Source organism: Rattus norvegicus, chromosome 17 (genome assembly GCF_021556685.1).
Source record: "Rattus norvegicus strain SHRSP/BbbUtx chromosome 17, alternate assembly SHRSP_T2T, whole genome shotgun sequence".
NCBI classification, from domain to species: Eukaryota; Metazoa; Chordata; class Mammalia; order Rodentia; family Muridae; genus Rattus; species Rattus norvegicus.
In genome coordinates this window covers 15,317,603-15,337,198 of record NC_141550.1, presented here as the reverse complement: position 1 = coordinate 15,337,198, position 19,596 = coordinate 15,317,603, and the positions used below count along the sequence as shown (strand labels likewise).

At 51.9% G+C, this 19,596-nt stretch overlaps 1 protein-coding gene and 1 long non-coding RNA gene across 10 annotated transcripts in view; one reads left to right on the top strand and one right to left on the bottom strand.

Annotated features, from left to right (window-relative positions):
* Positions 1–2,413: 2,413 nt before the first annotated feature.
* LOC134482823 (uncharacterized) lies at positions 2,414–19,527 on the top strand. 3 transcript variants are annotated; one of them, XR_015641510.1, is made up of 3 exons: positions 2,414–2,517; positions 14,419–14,658; positions 16,950–19,527. It is a non-coding gene; the product is annotated as an uncharacterized LOC134482823 (long non-coding RNA). The 3 variants fall into 3 exon arrangements; XR_015641508.1 differs by having other exon boundaries at positions 14,419–14,688; positions 16,950–19,126; XR_015641509.1 differs by having other exon boundaries at positions 14,419–14,688; positions 14,958–17,941.
* The window catches only part of Fgd3 (FYVE, RhoGEF and PH domain containing 3), a 62,621-nt gene continuing 47,892 nt past the window's right edge, over positions 4,868–19,596 (bottom strand). For 6 of the 7 annotated variants that reach the window (XR_015640872.1, XR_015640873.1, XM_087590992.1 and 3 more), the window contains 5 exon segments: positions 18,902–18,964; positions 12,934–13,056; positions 10,067–10,207; positions 7,784–7,924; positions 4,868–7,168 (listed from right to left, as the gene is read on the bottom strand). Coding sequence is in view for 5 of the 7 variants with exons in the window: in XM_087590992.1 (XP_087447118.1) it covers positions 6,917–7,168; positions 7,784–7,924; positions 10,067–10,207; positions 12,934–13,056; positions 18,902–18,964 (720 nt within the window). In the remaining 2 variants the exon portion in view is untranslated. 7 annotated transcript variants of the gene reach the window in all.

Genomic DNA, 19,596 nt, shown 5'->3' with positions numbered 1-19,596 from the left:
TGCATCCCTCGAGGTATCCTTCCTCAGTTCCTCCTTTAGACCTTGAGCCGATGGCCTCTTCTCTGACTCTGAGGCCCCGACAGCTGCAAAGGTCCATTGTCACGGTCGTTGACTAGATGAAGAATCACCGTGGAGACACTTCTGAATGTGTCAGTGCAGGGGTTTTCAGAATAGGAAAGACCCACCCCAAATGAGGAAAACACCACCCCAAGGCCTAGGGTCGTGAACTCAATAAAAGGGAGAATGTGACCTGAGGGCCAGCGTTCATCACTGTTGCCATGACTCCCCTACTAGGACAGGTCATGGCCTCAAAACCTGTGCCAAAGCAAACCCTTCCTCTTTTCAAGTTGCCGTAGTCATGTATTTGCCACAGAAGTGAAAGAAGACGCAAATGGAACCCAAGTCCCTGGCCCTCGGCCCTGTGTAGCCTTCAGGTGAGCCCGGCTAGTGTTTTGGGAGACTCCCTCAGCAGCACTGTGAGCCCTAGCAAAGTCACAGGTCCCAAATGCTCTTCTTCCCACAGGCCCCATGAGATCCGCTAAGATCTGGGCTCCGTAATAAACATTGTCTTTTTGCCACTTTGGTGGAAGCATCCCCAAGTGTCCTAGGCCTCCCTGAAGCCCCATACCTCACAAATCACAGCCATAACCTCATCTGAGGTTCCAGGAAGACGGGGAGCAGGGGCACCATCAATACTTTGCACCCTGTATTAGCTTTTGTCCTCATCATCTTGCTTGACACCTCCCTTAACTGCATTCCTGAACCTGTATTGCAGAGTCTGCTCCTGAGAGCAGCAGGCCGCCCCTCTGTATGAGGGGAAAGGCAGAAGCTGCTTCCTGTAAAGCTCTGCAAAGACAGAGGACTCAGTCTCACACAGCCAGGGTTGCTCCCTGGATCTGGGAAGTGGGCTGCTAGGAGATGAAAAACTGTCTCCCCCAGAAATGGATGGGCTTTGCTGCTGTCAGTTTTCCAGTTGTCCTTTGGAGACAGGACTTGCTTTTCTTCAAAAGGGGCAATGGTTTACACCTTTGAGTTTTGATAAAGAAAGGGAAAACCGGGCTCTCTTTTAGATTGGAGACTCATGAAGAAGGTGTGTGTGTGTGTGTGTGTGTGTGTGTGTGTGTGTTCTTTGTATAGGTTGTCAGGGCCCTGAAAACTGAATAGGGCAGGTAAGGCCCAGGCAGGAGAGAAAGAGTCTCGTCTTTCACAGGAGTTCTGTAATCCTGGTTTGTGGATGCAAGCAATGTGAACAAGACGAGAGATTCTAACAGACATTGCTGGTCCCTGTTGGCAGCCGCTGTGTGGGGCAGGCCAGCTTCTTGTAGGAGGTCTGATTTAATAGGAAATCAATGTTCTGGTGTCTCTGCCTGAGGTGAGATCAGAAACCAACCTCCATGAGAACGTCTTCCTTCTGGATCCAAAAAGGTTTGCTCCTTGCATGGTCATAGGACCCTCCATCTTGGGTCACATGGCCCCCCTGAGCCAATCCCTGGCACTGAAGGAACAGTACTTGCTACTCCTATCCCTTTGATGGATGCAGAGTAGGGAGCCCAATTCTTAGCACACCCTTGGCTTTCCCAGCATTCAGGAGTGCAGTGACACGTTCCCAGCCCCCATCTTCCTTGAGATGTTCCTGAGACCCATTAGGACAGTCTCCTGTTGTCCCATGTCACCTGCTGGCACATCTTGCTGCAGCTGGTTAGAGATGGCAGAGTCCAATCCCGGACCAGCTTATCTTGGCTTGGCAAGTGGCAAAATAAAGCAGAGGGGGAACAAGGCTGGCGGACAGAGTGGGTGCCATCCTGAGACATCTGGGAATGCTCCTCCCCAAGGCAACATCTGGGCATGTGTTCCCTGTGACCCAGCAGGGAGAAGTCTTAGGTCCTCCAGATCCAAGGGCAAACCGATAGGTCGGGAGGTGACCCAGTGTTGTGGGACCACACCACCGGTGGCTAAGAGGCCGATTCCCTGAGGATTGCAGGAGGGTGTTAGAGCTCCTACTTGGGAACAGGCACCCACCTCAGACATCCATGGGCTGGGCAGGCCAGAGAGGCCTGGCATTAGTGGTCTGGAATGTGTAGAATGTTGGTGGGGCTGCTGAGTTCTCCAAGTCTGCCCTGATCTGGCTGCCTCCCACCTGGTCTCACCCAGACCTGTAGGTCTGGCGTCCTGACATACCCCCAGCAACCAGAGGTAGAGCTCTGATCTGGGAGAAGGAACCACGGTCTGGGTGGGTCCCCTCTCCTCCCCCACCCTCTGTCTTCTCCTCAGGAACCTCTACAATGATGGATGACCACGGGAGAAGTGTTGTGGGCGGGCAGCCATCAACTGTTGGAGGACTGCCTGACAGTGCTGACCCCACCCATGGTCAGCTGGCCTCACCCATGCCTATGAGGAACTCTGCAAGGAAGGCAGTTCCGGGTAGCCATTGAAGGATCTAGCCGTGGAATCGCCATGCATGACTACTGGCTGGATGCAGACATCTCCCTGCCCTACCGATCCCTACCTAGAGCAAAGGTAAGCACCTCCTTTCCTGGACACCCAAGGCCTGGACTAGTTGTTTAAAGGCATCGAGAGAGGTCTTGGAGTAATTGGTGCCTAATGCCAAACCCCCAAAGACTGCACAGGTGGCCGAGAGGGTTGGTAACTAGCTGTCTCTGCAGCTGACCTCTCTTCCCTGGGACTGTGGAGAAGCCAGTGCTCTGGGTATAGTGGGGATGGTTGCTGGGTGAAGCAGTCAGTGGGCTGAGTGCCGACCTAGCAGCTGGGTTTTGCCCTGTGTGGGACCCTTCTCTCCCTGGTTTTACACCATGTCCTATGCACTTGGATGTAGACGTCTTTTGTGATGTTGGCCTTAACTGTCGCCTAGACCGGTTTCGCAATCACCAAGACAAACACATGCAGGCCTATGAGGGTATTTCCAGAGAGGTTTAACTAGCAGGGAGGACACACTGAATAAGGGAGGCACTATCTCAGGGCTTGGGGTACTAAACTGAATGAAAAGGGAAAATGGAGCTGGGCAAGCAGCAGCATTTATCACCCTCTGCTGCCTGACTGGATGCAAGGTGACCAGCTGCCTCAAGCTCTTCGTGCCTTCTCCACCCTGAAGGGCCTTAACCCTTTGTTCTGATTTGTCAGAACAAAGAAAAAGTAACGAATACAAAAAAATGGTAATGGGAGTAGGGCTGTTGCTGTAGGAAACCTGACCATGTACTTCTGAGACCTTTGGAATGAGCCAGCAAGAAGACAGCCCTAGAGCTCTCCATGAAAATAGAGACTAATAGGCCATGCTGGTGGGAGTCTATAGAACCAGAATTCTGAGAGAAAGTGAGGAGGGCGTGCGTGGTTCATGAGGTCTCAGAGACTGGGCTACAGGCCATGTGTGATATTCTGGCAAAGAATCGAGTCTTCAACTATGCTCTGTCCATGCCCCAAAAACTTGTGAGTGAGGCTGAATTCAAAGGAGGATATTTCAAGACAGAATAGCATTCAGCCCGTGGCTCGGCCACTGTTGGCTCTTCTCAGTCCACCGTCGAAACGGGAGCGGCAAGCCATGAAGTGTGCCGCTCAGTAAGAAAGGGTGTGAGGGAGTATAGAGTTCCATGAGGCCTTGCTGGAAAAACACCTGTCGTTGTTAAAGACTTAACGCCCTTAAAGGGAAACCTCAGATCATAAACCAGGACCACAGAGAAGGTACCCTGAGCTCAAGACTCCACCTATGAAAGGCTCCCACTTGTAGGCTGCAGATCCATTCGAAAGGAGAGAGCCTGGCTGGTAAATACCACAGGGGTTTCCTTCTTGAAAACCACCTGGAGCAGCATTCCCTCTGATTCGGCCACCCTGGCACACCTGTGCCACCATAGCTCCAGTAGAAGGAGGAAGCCAGACTATGCCTGGAGCTGGAAGCAGAACTCAGTGCCGGTTGTATAGGCAGCAAGAGTTTCACAGCCCGAGAGGCTTGTACACTGTAGTCCTAGAGAGCGACTGAAGCCAGAGTACTGGGTGGTGTGGTTAGACGTGAGAGTCCATTGTGCGAAGCAGTGAAGGTAAAGCCTAGAGTTGCAACCCCAGGACTCTGGAGATGCCAGGATGGTGAGAGGTGTCTTGAGGAAAGCTTTAAATACAGAGTTGGGTGGAATGAGAAGACAGATTATGTGCTGCAGGAAGCAGAGGTGCAGGAGAGGGCCTGCCCGAGGCTGTGGGAGCCCAGAGGATGCCGCTGAAGATCAGGTGTTCATTGGCTGGGATAGAGTTTTGCTTTGGTTCAAGCTTACTTTGTTGCACCTCTGATGCTCATTTTATTCATTTTATTTGTGTCTGTGCGTGTGCATGGGCATGCATGTATGCATTCAGATGCACGTAGGCACCCACAGAGGCTGAAAGAGGGCATCAGATAACCTGGAGTTGAAGTTACAGGCAACTGTGAATTCCCTGTCATGAGTGCTAGAAACTTGAACGGCGGTCCTCAGTGAGAGCAGTAACCGTTGAGCCTCTTTCCCATGTCCGAATCCTCACTTTTGAAATGGGATCACTTATCCTGTACCATTGCCTATTAGAAGTATCTAACTTGTTGCTTGTTTGTTTTTTATTTCACAAGGGCTTGCAGTTAAAAGACTGCCTGAGACCCAGGAGAGAGTCTTGCATGGATGTGTTGGGAAAAAAAATTGGGACTGTGAAGGGTTTGCAAATTTTTAGAGACGGACTAGATGCATATTGCTGTCTAAAATGAGCCTTTCTAAGGTCAGAATGTTTGAATTTAAAAGAGATGTGCCTGCGTGTCCAACTGACAAGGGGCGGACCAAGATGGTTGGTATTGTCAACCTGGCAGGTTTCACAATCACAAGAAGACAAAACGCTGGCAACGTCCTTAGAGTGTTTCTGGGAAAGTTTAATTGAGAAGAGAAAACCCACCCTGAATGTGGACAGCCACATCCCACAGCTTAGGGTCCTGGAATGAATAAAAGGGAGAGAGAGGGTGGGATGCCAGCATCCAGCCCGCCTGCATCCTGGCAGTGGACAGAATACAGACAGCTCTGCATCCAGGGTTTCCTCACCATGGTATGATCATGATCGATCACACCCTCCAGCCGTGACCCAAAGAAACACACTCTTCTGCAAGGTGCTTTCGTCTAAGATTTTTTTTTTCACAGCAACAAGAAAAGTACCTTATACACCTTTCTGCTCAGGTAGCATCAGGAGGCCCCAAGGTACAAACTGACCAGTCCATGTCCTAAGGCAGGAAGGGCAGAGGCACTCCCAGGGGGCAGGATACGCATAAGCATCCTCCTCAGGCTGACTCTTCAGAAGATGAGCAGTTGGAATCCTTGAAATTCAGGGGCCAGAACTGCTTTGAGCAGGAGGAGGAAGCAAAGGACGGCAAAAGGCGGAAGGCGTGGCCCCGTCCAGTGTGTCCGCCATGAAGTGCGCCCAGCCAAGGAAAGCCCCTCCTTTGTTGCTTGTTCTACCTGGGCCACCTTCAGCACTGTCCCCTTCGGAACTGGGTGAGGTCTTCACTAGAGTAGGAGCTAGAAGGCGCCCTACGTGTCTCTCCCGGTGTGGAGGCACTCTGCTCGCTTTGCTCAGTTTCCTTAAGGCGAAGAAGGACCATTCAGCTCAGAGGGTGAGTGCCAGGCAGAGGTGTTTGCAAGCCATTCCGAGGCAGCCCATGCCCAGTCCAGGGGGCTCTAGCATAGACTCAGCTGTGCTCTGCTCGTCTGACACCTCACCTGCACCCCATCACCTTACTTGTATCCTGTCCACCTCACCCCTGCCCCATCCACCTCACCTCTGCTCCAAAACACTTCACTTCTACCCCATCCTACCTTACCAGGACTCAAAACTGAGGCCCCCATTTCACGTGAGGCCCCACCTCGTCGGTGTGTCCCAATGTCACCTATAACTAGCACCCATTTCTGGCTCTACACCTCTTCGCCCCACCATGTAATGGCCCCTGATGCCCGCCCAGTTGTCCCCACACAGTGCTGTGCTGATGCTAGAGAGCTGGAATCCTCAAGGATCAGAGCTCCATCCTTGGTCTCTACATTTCCTACTCCCTGAGAGGCAAACAGCCCCATGACCTCTGTGACACCCCCATAGCACCCCTACACTGCTTAGTGATTCACCCACTACCTACAGCATCGGGGATGCAGAACTACTCTGTGTGGCTTGTACATTTTGCCACCTTGGTCAGCATTCCTCTACCAGCCACCTGCCTTGAGGGGAGCCCTGTAAAGAATGGGGTGGAGGGTGCCAAGGATGCACTCACTTGCAGACAGCCAGCATTTATGTGCTGATGAGCATGGCACTTGCCTAGAGAGGGGCCAGTCTGAAACCTCACAAACCTGTCACACGGGTGAGGGCCGGTTCCCCAGAGTGTCTCTGTTTGGGAATGGTGGAATAAGGAGGCCCTTGTTCCTTGCCCTTTAATGGCTCAGCAGGAATAGCAGACAAGTAATGCTTCCGGAGAGGGCAGGGTAGAAGTAGAGCCCAGAGGAGCAGGTCATGGTCCAGGTCACACAGTGTACAGACAGACAAAGACCAGGTCAGGCCACAGACAGCTCTACCTTTCCCAGAGTGATGTCATACCAGGATGGACATGATCACCCCTGGACAGTGCCCACCTGGCCTCCTTGTGCCTTTGAGGGCTGGCGTCATCACTCAGCCTGCTTGGATGCCATTGGCTTTGTAGTGGCAGCTCTCCATGCTCTCACCACAGTGCTGGCGTTGGAGCCAGAAGCCCGACTCTTGTCTAAGACTTGTTGAGTGATCTTGGGCCCATTGCTACTCTTCTCTGGGCACTTGGTCCATCCTCAGTGGTCATAGGAGTCCTTCTTCACTCCTTCACTGGACGTCTAAGGTCACCCATAAAAGAACACAGGCCAAATACGGTAGTGGGAAGGACAGTAGGAGACTCTGCTCATGGGGTGTCCGTGCTTGCTGGGGTCTGGGGCTGTGAGGCCCCTGGGGTGTCCCCGGCTGTGTCCCCGCGTGAGGCAGTGCTCAGAGCTTCCAGCCAGCGCTGCTGAAGCTTTGTGGAGGGGGCACTCAGCCACCAGGTCTGTGAGCCCTGATGCAGCTTCCACACATACCCAGCCTCCAGCCCCTCCTCGGGGTCAGGCACTGTTATATTACAGCCAGAGAGTGGGATGCTATACAGCAGTTTGCCAGCCTGCAGGAGAGAGGGAGGGGGGGTCAGTCGGGCCTCCAGCGCATGCCAGTGGCTATCCAAGCAGGCCAACATGCCCAGCCCTACACAGTGCGGATTGTCACTAGAACAAGCTGCCTGACAGGTTCTCTCAGGTAGGGGCTGGGAGGAGGCTCTCTTCACTTCAACAGACCTCGCCAGAGGTCTTCCCTCTGAACCATGGCTTCCCTCAGAACCCCTGTCCCAGGGTAAGTGAGGTGAAGTAGCCCTGTGACTTAGCCACGGGAGTTGAGAGAGGAAGGCAAAGAAGGCTCAGTAGGGCCTAAATACATCTATCTGCCTAAGATGTGTGAATGAATGAAGATGTGGATGGATGAATATGTGTGGAGAGGAGGGCCCAGCCTCTGTGTCCCCCTCCATGTCTCTCTCACTCTGGCTATCTTTGCACGTTACAGGGACCCGTCTTCCATGAATGGGGAACAGGGTTATTCTAGGCATTGGGAGAAGTTGAAGCCCAGGTCACACGACGGGAGAGGGTCAAAGAAATGGTCCAGACCTGCTATGGGCATTTCAGGGCCTTGCTATGCACCTCTCTCACAGTGCATAGGCCTGGGCGTGAACAAGGACAGGGACACTTACCTGGCTGCCTGCCAGCAGGTCTAGCACCTGGGGATCTGACTCAGGGATGGCTGCCCACACCTCACTCCAGGCCGTACCATTGTCTGACAGATTCAGGGTACCGCAGAGCAGGCTGGGCCGAGGATCCACAGAGGGAGGCTTCTGGAGACAGAAAAATAGGTCAGGGGTCATCTCACCTGTAGTGATGTCTTTGTCCTCTGCGGAGGCTTGGGCTGGACCAGGGCCCATGCTTGGAAGGAGGCGACTACCACGGAGACATAGCCAAGGCCTGCATACAGGCTGGGGCCAGCTTTATAGGGTCCTAAGGGTCACTGGAGGCCAGCAGAACAGTGCATGTGGTCTCAAGTAGGGTTTGAGGCTGGGCCTTCTTCAGAGAGGAAGACCATCCCAGGTTAGGACAATGTAAACGTATCAAGGGGAGAGGGCTGGAGAGATGGCTCAGTGGTTAAGAGCACTGGTTGCTCTTCCAAAGGTCATGAGTTCGATTCCTAGCAACCACATGGTAGGTCACAACCATCTATAATTGGATCTGATGCCCTCTTCTGGTATGTCAAGAATAGTGTGGTCATATACATAAAATAAATAAATAAATCTTAAAAAACAAAGTATCAAGGGGAAGCTAGGCATAGTGATGTGTGTGTTTATAGTCTCAGCTTTTGGGAAGCTGAGACAGGAGGCTGGCCTGAGCTACATAGCAAGGAAAAAAAATATGACTATATACACACACACACATATATATATGTGTGTATATATATATATATATGTGTGGGCTTCATATATGTGTGTGTGTGTGTGTGTGTGTAAATGGGTGAATATAGATGGATAGATAGATAGATAGATAGATAGATAGATAGATAGATAGATGATGGATGAAATTCAATAGCAATTACAGAAATGTTGGTCACAGGGTGAAGGAACAAAGCACATTACCGCCTTCACCACACAGACTATATACCCCCCACTCACCACATCCACATGTACACACACAAACACTTTCCACATCATACACATGTCTACATACACATCCTATAGACCCTGCTTTTCTCTTCTTACGTGCCTTAGCACTATCAACGGGAAGAACACGGTTCTGACACATCCTGCTGAAGGTGGTTTCCCCAATACCCAGTGACCCTCCATGGCCTTTTGCCACAGCCCCAGGACTCCCAGAATACACCCGAACATGGAGAGTGCAGAGTGAAGACACGTCAGAGGGTGGGGCCAGCAGGGCCGCACCATTGAGGCTACCTTAGCCTCAGTCCTTATGTCCTTGATGTCCCAGGCAGATCTAGCAGCCAGGGTGGCAGGGGCTTTGACAGTTGCTGACCCTAGCCCCCTTGGACCATCCCACAGCACCTTTGGGAGGGAGACTGACGTTAGACTCCCAGGAGATGACAGCCACATGCATGCAGTGTGGACAAAGGAGAATGTGGTTTTCCTGGAAAACAGAGGCTTCCTGTCCCTAAATGTCCCACTATTCCATAAAAGGGACTGTGTCCTTTAAGAAGGGAGACGGGGGGGGGGGGGGCCTGGGGATTTAGCTCAGCTCCGAAAAAAAGAACAAAAAAAAAAAAAAAAAAAAAGGGAGACGGGAGAAGCAGTAGTGGTGGAGGGGGAGCTGACCCCACATTTTTAACCCAGCACATAAACACAGACACACAGACATACACATACATATACATATATATACATATACATATGTATGTATGTACACACACATACACACACACACACACACACACACACACACACACAGAGGGCTCTGACTGCCCTAAGATGAATGAGGTTCTTCATAGACCTCCTTCACACACACACACACACATATACACGCATACATACATACATATATACGTACACACACACACACACACGCAGGGCTCTGCCTGCCCTAAGATGAATGAGGTCCTTCATAGACCTCCTTCACACACATACACACGCATACATACATGCATCCATACATACATACATATGTACACACACACACACACACACACACACACACACACACACACACACACACACAGAGGGCTCTGCCTGCCCTAAGTTGAAGATAGACCTCAATGCCTAGACTTGGGGCAGTTTCCTGTTTCACCTCCAGTCAGGCCCAGGATAGACCTACACATGTTTCCATCTAACTCCTAGTGCAAGTGGTTCCCAGGCTCTGCTAGTCCCTGAGATGTGTTTAGACACGCACAGGCTCCAAGCATCTTGTCCTGATTCTAGGCCTGTGGACCACACTGAGATGTCCTCTGCCTCCGACCGGCCCCAGGAGCCGGGGACACCCACCTCTGCATTCTGTTTGAGCTCGGTGGGAGTCTCAGAGCTAGGACTTGTAGGGAGCAGGGGCTCCTCCAGGAAACACTCTCTGCAGACACGGCTCTGCTTACTGTTCTCCGCCTTGAACTCAGAGCACTTCCTACAGATGACCTGCAAGGCAAGACGGTACCTTAGACCACGCATTCTGAGCAGACGAGGAGGAAAGACCTGTGCGCAGTGGACAAAGATGCTTGTCCTGGATGCTGGATACCCACCCCATCTAAGGGCAGATAGTGACTTTATTCCCCCTGAGTGTCCAGGGCCTGCTTGCCTTACCTAGACCACCCAGAGTTCAAAAGTCCTGTATGTAAGAAGAAAAGAGCACAGCTCACTTACATAAGAAGACCCATGACACTGCCATCAAGAAAATGTACATCAAAACCATGGGGGTATGGTCCAGTCAGTAAAGTTTGTTGTTCAAGCAAAAGCTGGGTGTGGTGGCCTTTACAGTCCCAGTGCCGGGAAGACAGACATGAACAGATCCTAGGAGCTCCATGGCCAGCCAGCCTAGTTGAACTGATTAGCTCTGGACTCTGTGAGACCCTTGTTCCCATCCCTCCCATTCAATGAGAGACCCTGGTGTCCACATCCCCACACCCTCTATTCCTCAGAGCTTCGTTCCCCACACCCTCTGTTCCTCAGAGCTTCGTTCCACAAGCTATCCTTTCTCTCTCCTGCCTTGGTCTTCCTTCCTTGCTCTTCCCTTCTGTCTTGGCACCTCCACGCCTCCTCTCAGCACTCTTCCCCTTCCTTTTCCCTGGTTAGTTATACACCTTTGGCTGACATTGTCAAATCACACCAGCCTTGGCTTTCTTTTGGCCAAATGAAAGGATTATTTGGTCTCGACACCTTTGAGTCTTTGAAGCATGGGCTTTTTCCTGGATGCTCATCCCTCTCTGAATGGCCTCTGATACTTCCTGACTCCATCCCATGCAGGTAGTGCCCTGAAACATGATGCTGGCCCTCTCCCCACTCCTCCACATTAGCCCGCCAGCCAGCCCGGATCTTCCCTCACTTCAACTGCAACCCAGGTTCTGAGGAAAGCAGCCCTGGAACCTCTTCCATTCTTCTTACCAGAGACCACAGACTCCAGTTGCCTCCCATGTGCTCCTACCTCAGATGCCATCACTGACACCCACTGACTATCTCCAGGAACGCCATGTTCCTCCTGGTCTTGATGTCTTCTTTAAGCCCATGCATCCGGGCTGGAGCCACAGCCTATAGGCTATCCTGTACTCTCCAAATCCCTCTGCTTCTTTATCCGGCCATGCACTCATGCTACGACCCACCCAACCACCTCTCCATCTACCACGCACTCATCCACTTATCAACCTGCCTGTCCATTATCTGTCTGTCTATCCACTGAACATCCATGTACAGCCTGGGAACTGAACTCAGGACCTCTGGAAGGGCAGTCAGTGCTCTTAACCATGGAGCCATCTCTCCAGCCATTCATCTACCATCTAGTCATCTACCATTCATCTACCATTCATCCATTGACCCACCCACCCACTCACTCAGCCACCTTCCAGACAGCAACCTACATTCATTATCCTTCCATTGACCATCCTTCTACCATGTATCTATCCATCAATCTATCATCCCAACTATCCATTGTTTAGATATTTATCTATTCCCCATCTACTGTACACCCACCACCTGTCTATCCACCCATCCACTCATCTATTATTATTATTATTATTATTATTATTATTATTATTATTATTATCATCCATCCAAAGATTCATTCTTTTATCCCTCCCTTTCTCCACCCCAGCCAGCCTGGTGAGATTTTATGAAAATGTGAAATCAGAGAACACCAGTTTTTACATCCTTTGAATAAACAGCTTCAAGTAATTCTGTAAGATACATGGGTTCTCTATCTCCTCCTGCTTCAACCCCTTCCCCAGATGCAACTTTCATATTTACATCTAAAAATACCTAGACCATCAGTTTCCTCCTCAAGAATACGTTAACGTTCAATAGTAAGCCATGACTCGGTTGCTCATTTTGCAGCAAGGGCTTTGGGGTCGAGTGAGGAGGACTGGAACTGGTACACTTTGGGGACACCAGTCAGTGGTGGCCCCTTATTGCAGGATCCCATCAAACCTTCTGCACCACTGAAGCACTCTCACCACAGCCAAGCCCTCCTTCTCCTGCCTTCATGACACCTTACACAAGCACACAACATCACTTCTCTATCACAGGACAGAGACACTGCATCTCATGCACTCCCTGTTGGGGCACCGAGGCGAATGTTGTCAGCCTCAGAGCTGCCCAGAGATTAACTTTTGCTTCAGAGAGAGAGTTTCATGCTAAGGGCATCTGCATCCAGGGGACAGGGCCTTGGTTTAAATGTGAAATGTCTCCCACAAATGTCTCTCAAATGTGAGGACACTTGCTGGCTGGTGCTGTTTTGGGAGATTGTAGAAAGCATTGCTAGAGGAAGTGAGTTCCCAGGGTAGGACATGATGTTTGATAGCCCATCCCCACTTCCTGTTTCCTCACTGCAGACTCATCATGGCCAGGTACCCCATAGCCATGGCTTTCGTGGCTTCCGGCCACGGTGAACTGTATACCCTCAAACTGTGAGAAAAAAATAAAGCCTTTTTTATTAAGTCGATTCCTGTCAGGTACTGGGTTGTAGCAACGAGAAAAGTAGCTAATGCCAACAGGATCTAGAGGCAGCCTTGCAGGGCTGCTGTGTGGCTCACAGAGCTCTCAAGAAGTGCAGGCCACCCTGCACCCTGCTGCCCACCCACGAGGACCTGTGAAAACTCAGTGGGTGGCCACCTGGCCCCTGTCAGATCTACTCCCTCCCTCCTGCCCATGCTCACCTCTCCACACAGCTTGCAGCGATACCTTCTCTTGGTGATGGAGTTGAAGGTCTCACCACAGCTTTTACATCCCGGCTTCTCTTTGTCGCGTCTTGTTTTAGAGGACAGCTTTCTGGACTCGATCTACAAGGAGGCAAGTGACCATCATCAGCTTTGGAGTATAAGCACAGGATAGCCCACTGTGGGCTTGAGAGCCACAGGCGTGGACGGTTAGCTAAGGATCCTGAAAGCGGCCACGCATGCCCAGAGCAAAAGTGGCCACTGCAGAGGGGAAGAGGCAGAGCTAAGGCAGCTGCACCCCTTCCTGGCCCCTTTCTTAGGGACACCCCAGTGCATCACACATCATACCGTGCAAAACGGAAGTAAGGTTAAAAGAGGTCAAGACGGCTTGGCCAGTGGCCTTATCTGGCGTGTCTGGGGAAATATCATTGTGAGGCAAAGCTGGAGGAAAGAGGTGTGGGGAGGATGCATGGATGGCATCTGCTGCCAGAGACTGGGGTGTCACTGACTGCAGCTCAGAATGATCGTGTGGCCCCTAGATCCTGAGTGTCATCCTTCACCTTGTCACATGCCTATTCTGTGTTGGACACTTGGGGACAGGCACACCACATGCATCAACATACATGTGCATCCACATGCCTGTGTGGCAGCCCTGCAGAAGCATCCTAGAGGGAGTTGTGAGAAAAACAAGTCAGCTGAAGCTGTGTTCGAATTTGACCTCTTGCTGTGTCTCCTGCAGCACTGCCTTTCTCCAGTTTGCGAGTCCCTGCACCAAGAACAAAGGTGGGAGATGGCCTTGACCTCCCTCTGCACCTTGTCCTCGGGTCCATGGTCAGGGTTTTGTATGCAGTGGGTGAAGGGCAGGAATTCCAGACCTGACATGCAAAACCCTCACTCTCAAGGGCTCTGAGCCTTCCTGCATCTGGAAATGCACCCCTCACCTACCCTCAGGAACCCCCAGACCTATACAAGACTTTCTGACTGTACCCTTCTCTCGGTACTGCTGAGGGCTCCAAGTGTTCGTTGAGACAGAGAGGGTGGGAGGGTCTAGTGCAAGAAAAAATAACAGCTGAAAGAAGACAGGAGAAGGGAAGCTGCCCGTCCTCGGGTCTGCCATAGTTCTCCACCCTCTTGCCCACTTTCAGAAGTCCGTGCCCCCATTTTTCTTGTGAGGAATCTAAATGTCAAAGTGGAGGGGTTAACTGGTGACCAGATAGTCCTGACATGTGGTGGCTCTCAGGGACCTCAGGCAGAGACCCCAGTTGTTATTCCTACAGGGTAGTTGAGAATGTAGGAGGCTCTAGGGGTCAGCAGGTACCATGGTGGGACATTTAGGGATGGAGGAATAGCTGAAATGAGCTGGGGTGTGGCCAAGAGCTCAGGCTCTCGGACCAATGGGGCTCAGACAAAGGGAAGGCTGCGGAGCAAAGCTCTTTAAGACTGGCTGGAGCCAGTCTCATGGATCCCCCGGGTTCTTTCATTTAGTAAGCTTCATTGGATCAGGATGGAGTTGCCCATCTTTGTGCTCAGACAGGAGCTCTACTCCCACATCGCTCCCATGATGCTGAGGTCTACTGCGGCCCATCCTCCATGGGACTTGATCTCCAACCGTGCCATCCACAAGACAAGAGGTCTGGTTGGATATGCAGGTCACAGACGATCAGGTGTTGAAGGAGTGAGGACACACATGAGCAGCAAGAGCATGCCAACGTCAACCCGGAAGCTGTGAGTTCCTCTGCGTCTCTGCTTTGGCAGGTACAGAATGGGGCCTTAGGAAGAAAATGGTGTCTCAGGGGGAGCAACTGGCTTGTGGGTGATCAGGGCCAGTGCTTTGACATGGCATCTTGGATGGGTCTGTGTTTCACTCGGAGTACATCCGGAGCTCCGGAGGGGGAATTTCAGACTCTGAGTGTGAGTGTGTGTGTGTGTGTGTGTGTGTGTGTGTGTGTGTGTAGACTTTAGTTAAGAGCAACTGGGTCTTTTACTCTTTTTTTTATTTGTTTGTTTTTTGTTTGTTTTTCCAGACAGGGTTTCTCGCATGTAGCCCTGGCTGTCTTGGAACTCATTCTGTAGACCAGGCTAGCCTCGAACTCAGAGGTTCGCCTGCCTCTGCCTCCTGAGTGCTGGGATTAAAGGCCTGTGCCACCACCACCTGGCATTGATTCATAATGAGGAAGCCTTTGAACTGGGCAAGGGTGCTTGTAAAACTTCCCGGATGGGGTTTGGCTTCTCTTAGGAGAGAGGGGCTGGCAGAGGTTGCTCATTAGAAGATACCTAGACACAGGACACAAACCCAGTACATTGAAGGGATCTGTTTCCTCTACAGACATGCTGAGAAGCAGCCTAGGTCTGGCGCCCGTGGCCAAACACTTCGGATTAAAAAACGAAACCTTGCTTTAGAGCAGTGCGTAGGTTTCCTCTGTGCTGTGCCCCATCATGGCGCTCAGTGCAGTTCCACAGACACCTCCGAACCATTCTGAGCTCACCGAAATCTCGGCTCAGCTAAGCTCTCTCAGGGAAGGAATCCACAGGGAAGCGCGTGGCCACACTCTGCTGGGTTATCTGTTGCTATGGATCTGTTTGCTGGAGGAAGGGCTGACTCTAGCTTGGTTTGGTAGAGGAAAAAGGAAGAAAGGAAGAAGAACTGGACACTGGGCTGCTGTGGGGTGAACGCTGTGAAGCTTCAAAAGGGCTGTTTTCTAAAGCAGACACAGGGAAAGAAAGAGGGGCAGACCGGGCATCAAGTATGTCCATGGTACCCAGTGACCAGACCCTGATCAAGGCAGGCCCTGGGTGTGGTTTGAGGCCTTGACTCTGGGGTTCCCAGCTGTCTCCTCCCAATCAAAGGCGATGAAGCCAACAAGAATAGCCTGCATTAGGTCACCACAGAGCTTCCTCTACCAGAGGATAGTACGGCTAGGGTGCACGGCACTGGCTTCAGTCCAAAACCAACTCCACTTCCCTCCAGCTGCATCCTCCTAACCTTGGCACTGACCCCCACTTAGCCCCAGCTGGGAAACATCTCACATATAGGCACCTCTGCTGATGCCCTTGGGTCAGTTCTGGTACCAGGGATCCTTTAAACAGTCCCCGTCCCTGCCCCAAACCCCTGCCTGCCTGCAACTCCAGGAGCTTGAGAATTCCCTCACCAGGACCTATGGGCTCAGCACGAACAAAGAACTGTCTTTCCTGGGCCTGGATGCCTTGGCCATGAGCTGGTTACAAGCAATGCCTCCATAGGCCCATCCCAGGGCCGGGACAATTCAAGAACAGAGTCCAAGGCATCATCAGTGAAACGGTCATTGGATCCCATCCCTGGCTGAAAGATGTGGGGCTGGCTTGTTTCGGACTGTGTGTTCACAAGCCACTGAGTCTGGCTTGACCAGGTCACATGCATTCCTCTGGGAGCTCAACTGGTCTAAGGCCAGCCTCATACATCTACATTAGCAGCTCAGAAGGTTGGCACTAGGCTATGTGGTGTGAGATTGAGAGGGTCTCATCTCCCTATGGGGCTTTCTGGATGTAGACAGTGCTGACAGTGGGTCCAGAGACCGGGGCCTGGTGGAACCAGGGCAGGCCAGAACACGTCAATAGGTAGCAGGAAGCAGGCACAGGCAGGCCAGTGCAGGAAGCCACTGGGGTGTCTAGATGTTTATTTCCCTCTCGGCTGCCTGTACCACGTTTAGACTTCCTGACTTCTGGTTTCAGCAAAGCTCATCCTTACGGTGCCTGTCTGCTCTGCGGGGGGCACACAGCAGCAACATTCCCCTTGGTCTTTCCCCATCATAGCCCTGAAATGTTTCAGCTTCCCCTCAAGCCTCACAAGCATTCTCAAGGTGGCCTAACAAATGGCCATCCTGCAACCTGAACTTACACAATTGAGGGACTTGGGGAAGCTGTAGTCACAGGGAAGGGGGACAGCAATATATTCAGGTCCATCCTGACAGGCCCTGGCTCTATACTGTCTGTGCACGGGGACCAATGTCACACCAGCCCTCCTCTGTTCTCTATCTCAGGTGGCTCCACCCATAGGCTGTCACTCGATTGCTTCAAGGACCTCACCGGACTGACCTGAGCCTACGTCCTCCTCTTAATGGGAACAAAAACCCAACAGTTATAACCTAACCAAAGCCATATCCTCAGAGCTGCAGCTGTTCTAAGTCCCATTCAGGTGGCTCTTTCCCATCTCCAGTGCAAGGAGATCTGGGCTAAACATGAACAACTGAGAGACAGAGACAGAGCAGAGTCATGGGAGACAGAGACAGTGTAAAAGAGAGACATAGAGACAGAGTGAGAGACAAGAGAAAAAGAGGGGGAGGTAAAGAGCAGGCACACTGGAGGGGAGGCAGGTGAGCAGGAAAGAACACAGCACCATGCCCCATGTTAGTATCAATGGACCCAGGGAGAGGACCCCATGTCCGGGACGGGCTAGAGACACGTTCCCCGGGCGGCACCTGTGGCTTTCCCTAATTCAGTTCATCCAGGACTCAGCAAGATGCCAGGCAGTGTTACCATTCCAGGCTATAAGTGAAGCCATGGCCCAGAGTTGTCCCCATTGCTATTGCCACAGGTGCTTGTGAATGCCAAGCCCCAAAGGGATGATGTGGTTCAGGTGTGGGCACTCGATCCACAGCAAGCACAGGTATGTGCCTTGGTCTATTAGACATCCCAAATTAAAATAAAGATATGCCCCCATGTTCCCATGATCAGTGCCAGCAGACGGACACATGAACCCAGCTGCCTGGCCCTGAGAACACAGAGAGAGGAGAGAGCGAGAGAGCGAGAGAAGGCAAGAGAGGGCAAGAGAGTGAGAGAGAGACAGAGACAGAGAGAGAGCAAGAGACAGTGAGAGAGAGAGCAAGAGCGAGGGAGCGAGAGAGCAAGAGAGTAAGAGAGTGAGAGCGAGAAAGAGAGAGTGCAAGACAGCAAGAGCAGGGCTGGGGATTTAGCTCAGTGGTAGAGCGCTTACCTAGGAAGCGCAAGGCCCTGGGTTCGGTCCCCAGCTCCGAAAAAAAAGAACCAAAAAAAAAAAAAAAGACAGCAAGAGCAAGAGAGCTAGAAAGAGAGAGTGAGAGAGATAGAGAGAGAGCGAGAGAGCGAGAGTGAGAGCGAGAGAAGGCAAGAGAGTGAGAGACAGAGACAGAGAGAGCAAGAGACAGTGAGAGAGAGCAAGAGCGAGGGAGCAAGAGAGCGAAAGAGTGAGAGGATGAGACAGAGAGCGCAAGACAGCGAGAGCAAGAGAGCTAGAAAGAGAGAGTGAGAGAATGAGAGAGCTAGAGAGAGAGGGCAAAAGAGTGAGAGAGAGAGACAGAGAGAGAGCAAGAGACAGCAAGAGCAAGGGAGCGAGAGAGTGAGAGTGAGAGAAACAGAGAGAGCGCGCAAGACAGTGAGAGCAAGAGAGCTAGAAAGAAAGTGAGAGAGTGAGAGAGCTAGAGAGAGTGAGACAGCAAGAGAGTAAGAGAGAGCGAGAGGTGTTGGGGATTTAGCTCAGCGGTAGAGCACTTGCCTAGCAAGCGCAAGGCCTGGGTTCGGTCCCCAGCTTCGAAAAAAAAAAAGAGAGAGCGAGAGAGCGAGAGAGCGAGAGAGCGAGAGGGAGCCTCAGCAGCTTCCTGAAAACCTGCTTACCATGGGGGACGAGCCTGCCTTTACATGGCTGGCATTTAGAGCTGGCACCTCTTTACTGTACATGCTATCAAGGTGAAATTTACACACAGTGAGCTCATAAGTATTCACACTGAGATCAGATGACACATGTGGTTGTGCAATGTCCCTGTGGCTCCTGGTGGCCTCCACCTCTGACACTCAAGGCACCAGTACCTGCTCTCAGGTACTGCCTCACATCTGCACTCCCAGGCTCCAAGAACACAGGAGAGGGCAAGCCAACTCCTGGATCCTCACCCTCCAGCCTGCCTTGGTCTCATCTCCCTAAGTACCTCCTCCTGCTAATCCCTGGATGTAAGTCACTCACCCCGGGAGTACCCCCACTGCTGTCGGCTACCCCTGCAGGTTCCACAGGGCCCGCACTCAGGACCTGGAAGAGAACAGAGAACGGTGTGAAGTGGTTTCCTAGTCACGCGGCACACCCTGGGAAGCAGAAGACCTTTCCTCCACCAATCACCCTGTGCCTTGAGGGCTCCCGTATGTGAGACAACTGGTGTAATAAATGCGGGGGCTCCAGGAGCCACGCCTGGACTGAAAGCACCTGGGTGTCATAAGGTGAGGCTGACTTGGCCCACCCTAATCCGGATACTGAAAGTCACACAGAGTGGAAGGATGAGGTGGTGGTCCCTACGGATGCTGTATTCACCCTCGTCGTCTGTGAAGAGAGTCTGCGGGCTTTCTAATGCTCCATGCCCGACTGACTAACAACTGCCTGTTCTGTACCCTTGGTCTCTAAGTCATTCGACCTCAGGGAGTTTGCACGGTCCTTCCTTTGAAGAGCTCTGTTTCTCCAAAACTCAGAAAAATGGGAGCAGACCCTAAGGGATAGGCAGACCCTCTGAGGATAGGAGGCCAGACAGCTGGAGATGGGTGTGTACTGAGGAGTTAGGGTGCGACGGCTGTTCCCTCCAGATGCACCTGCTGAGTGTGATGGTGAGTGTGAGCAAAGCAGCCAGTGAAGGTGGAAACAGTGTGTGTAGCGGGGACAGTGTGTGTAGGGGG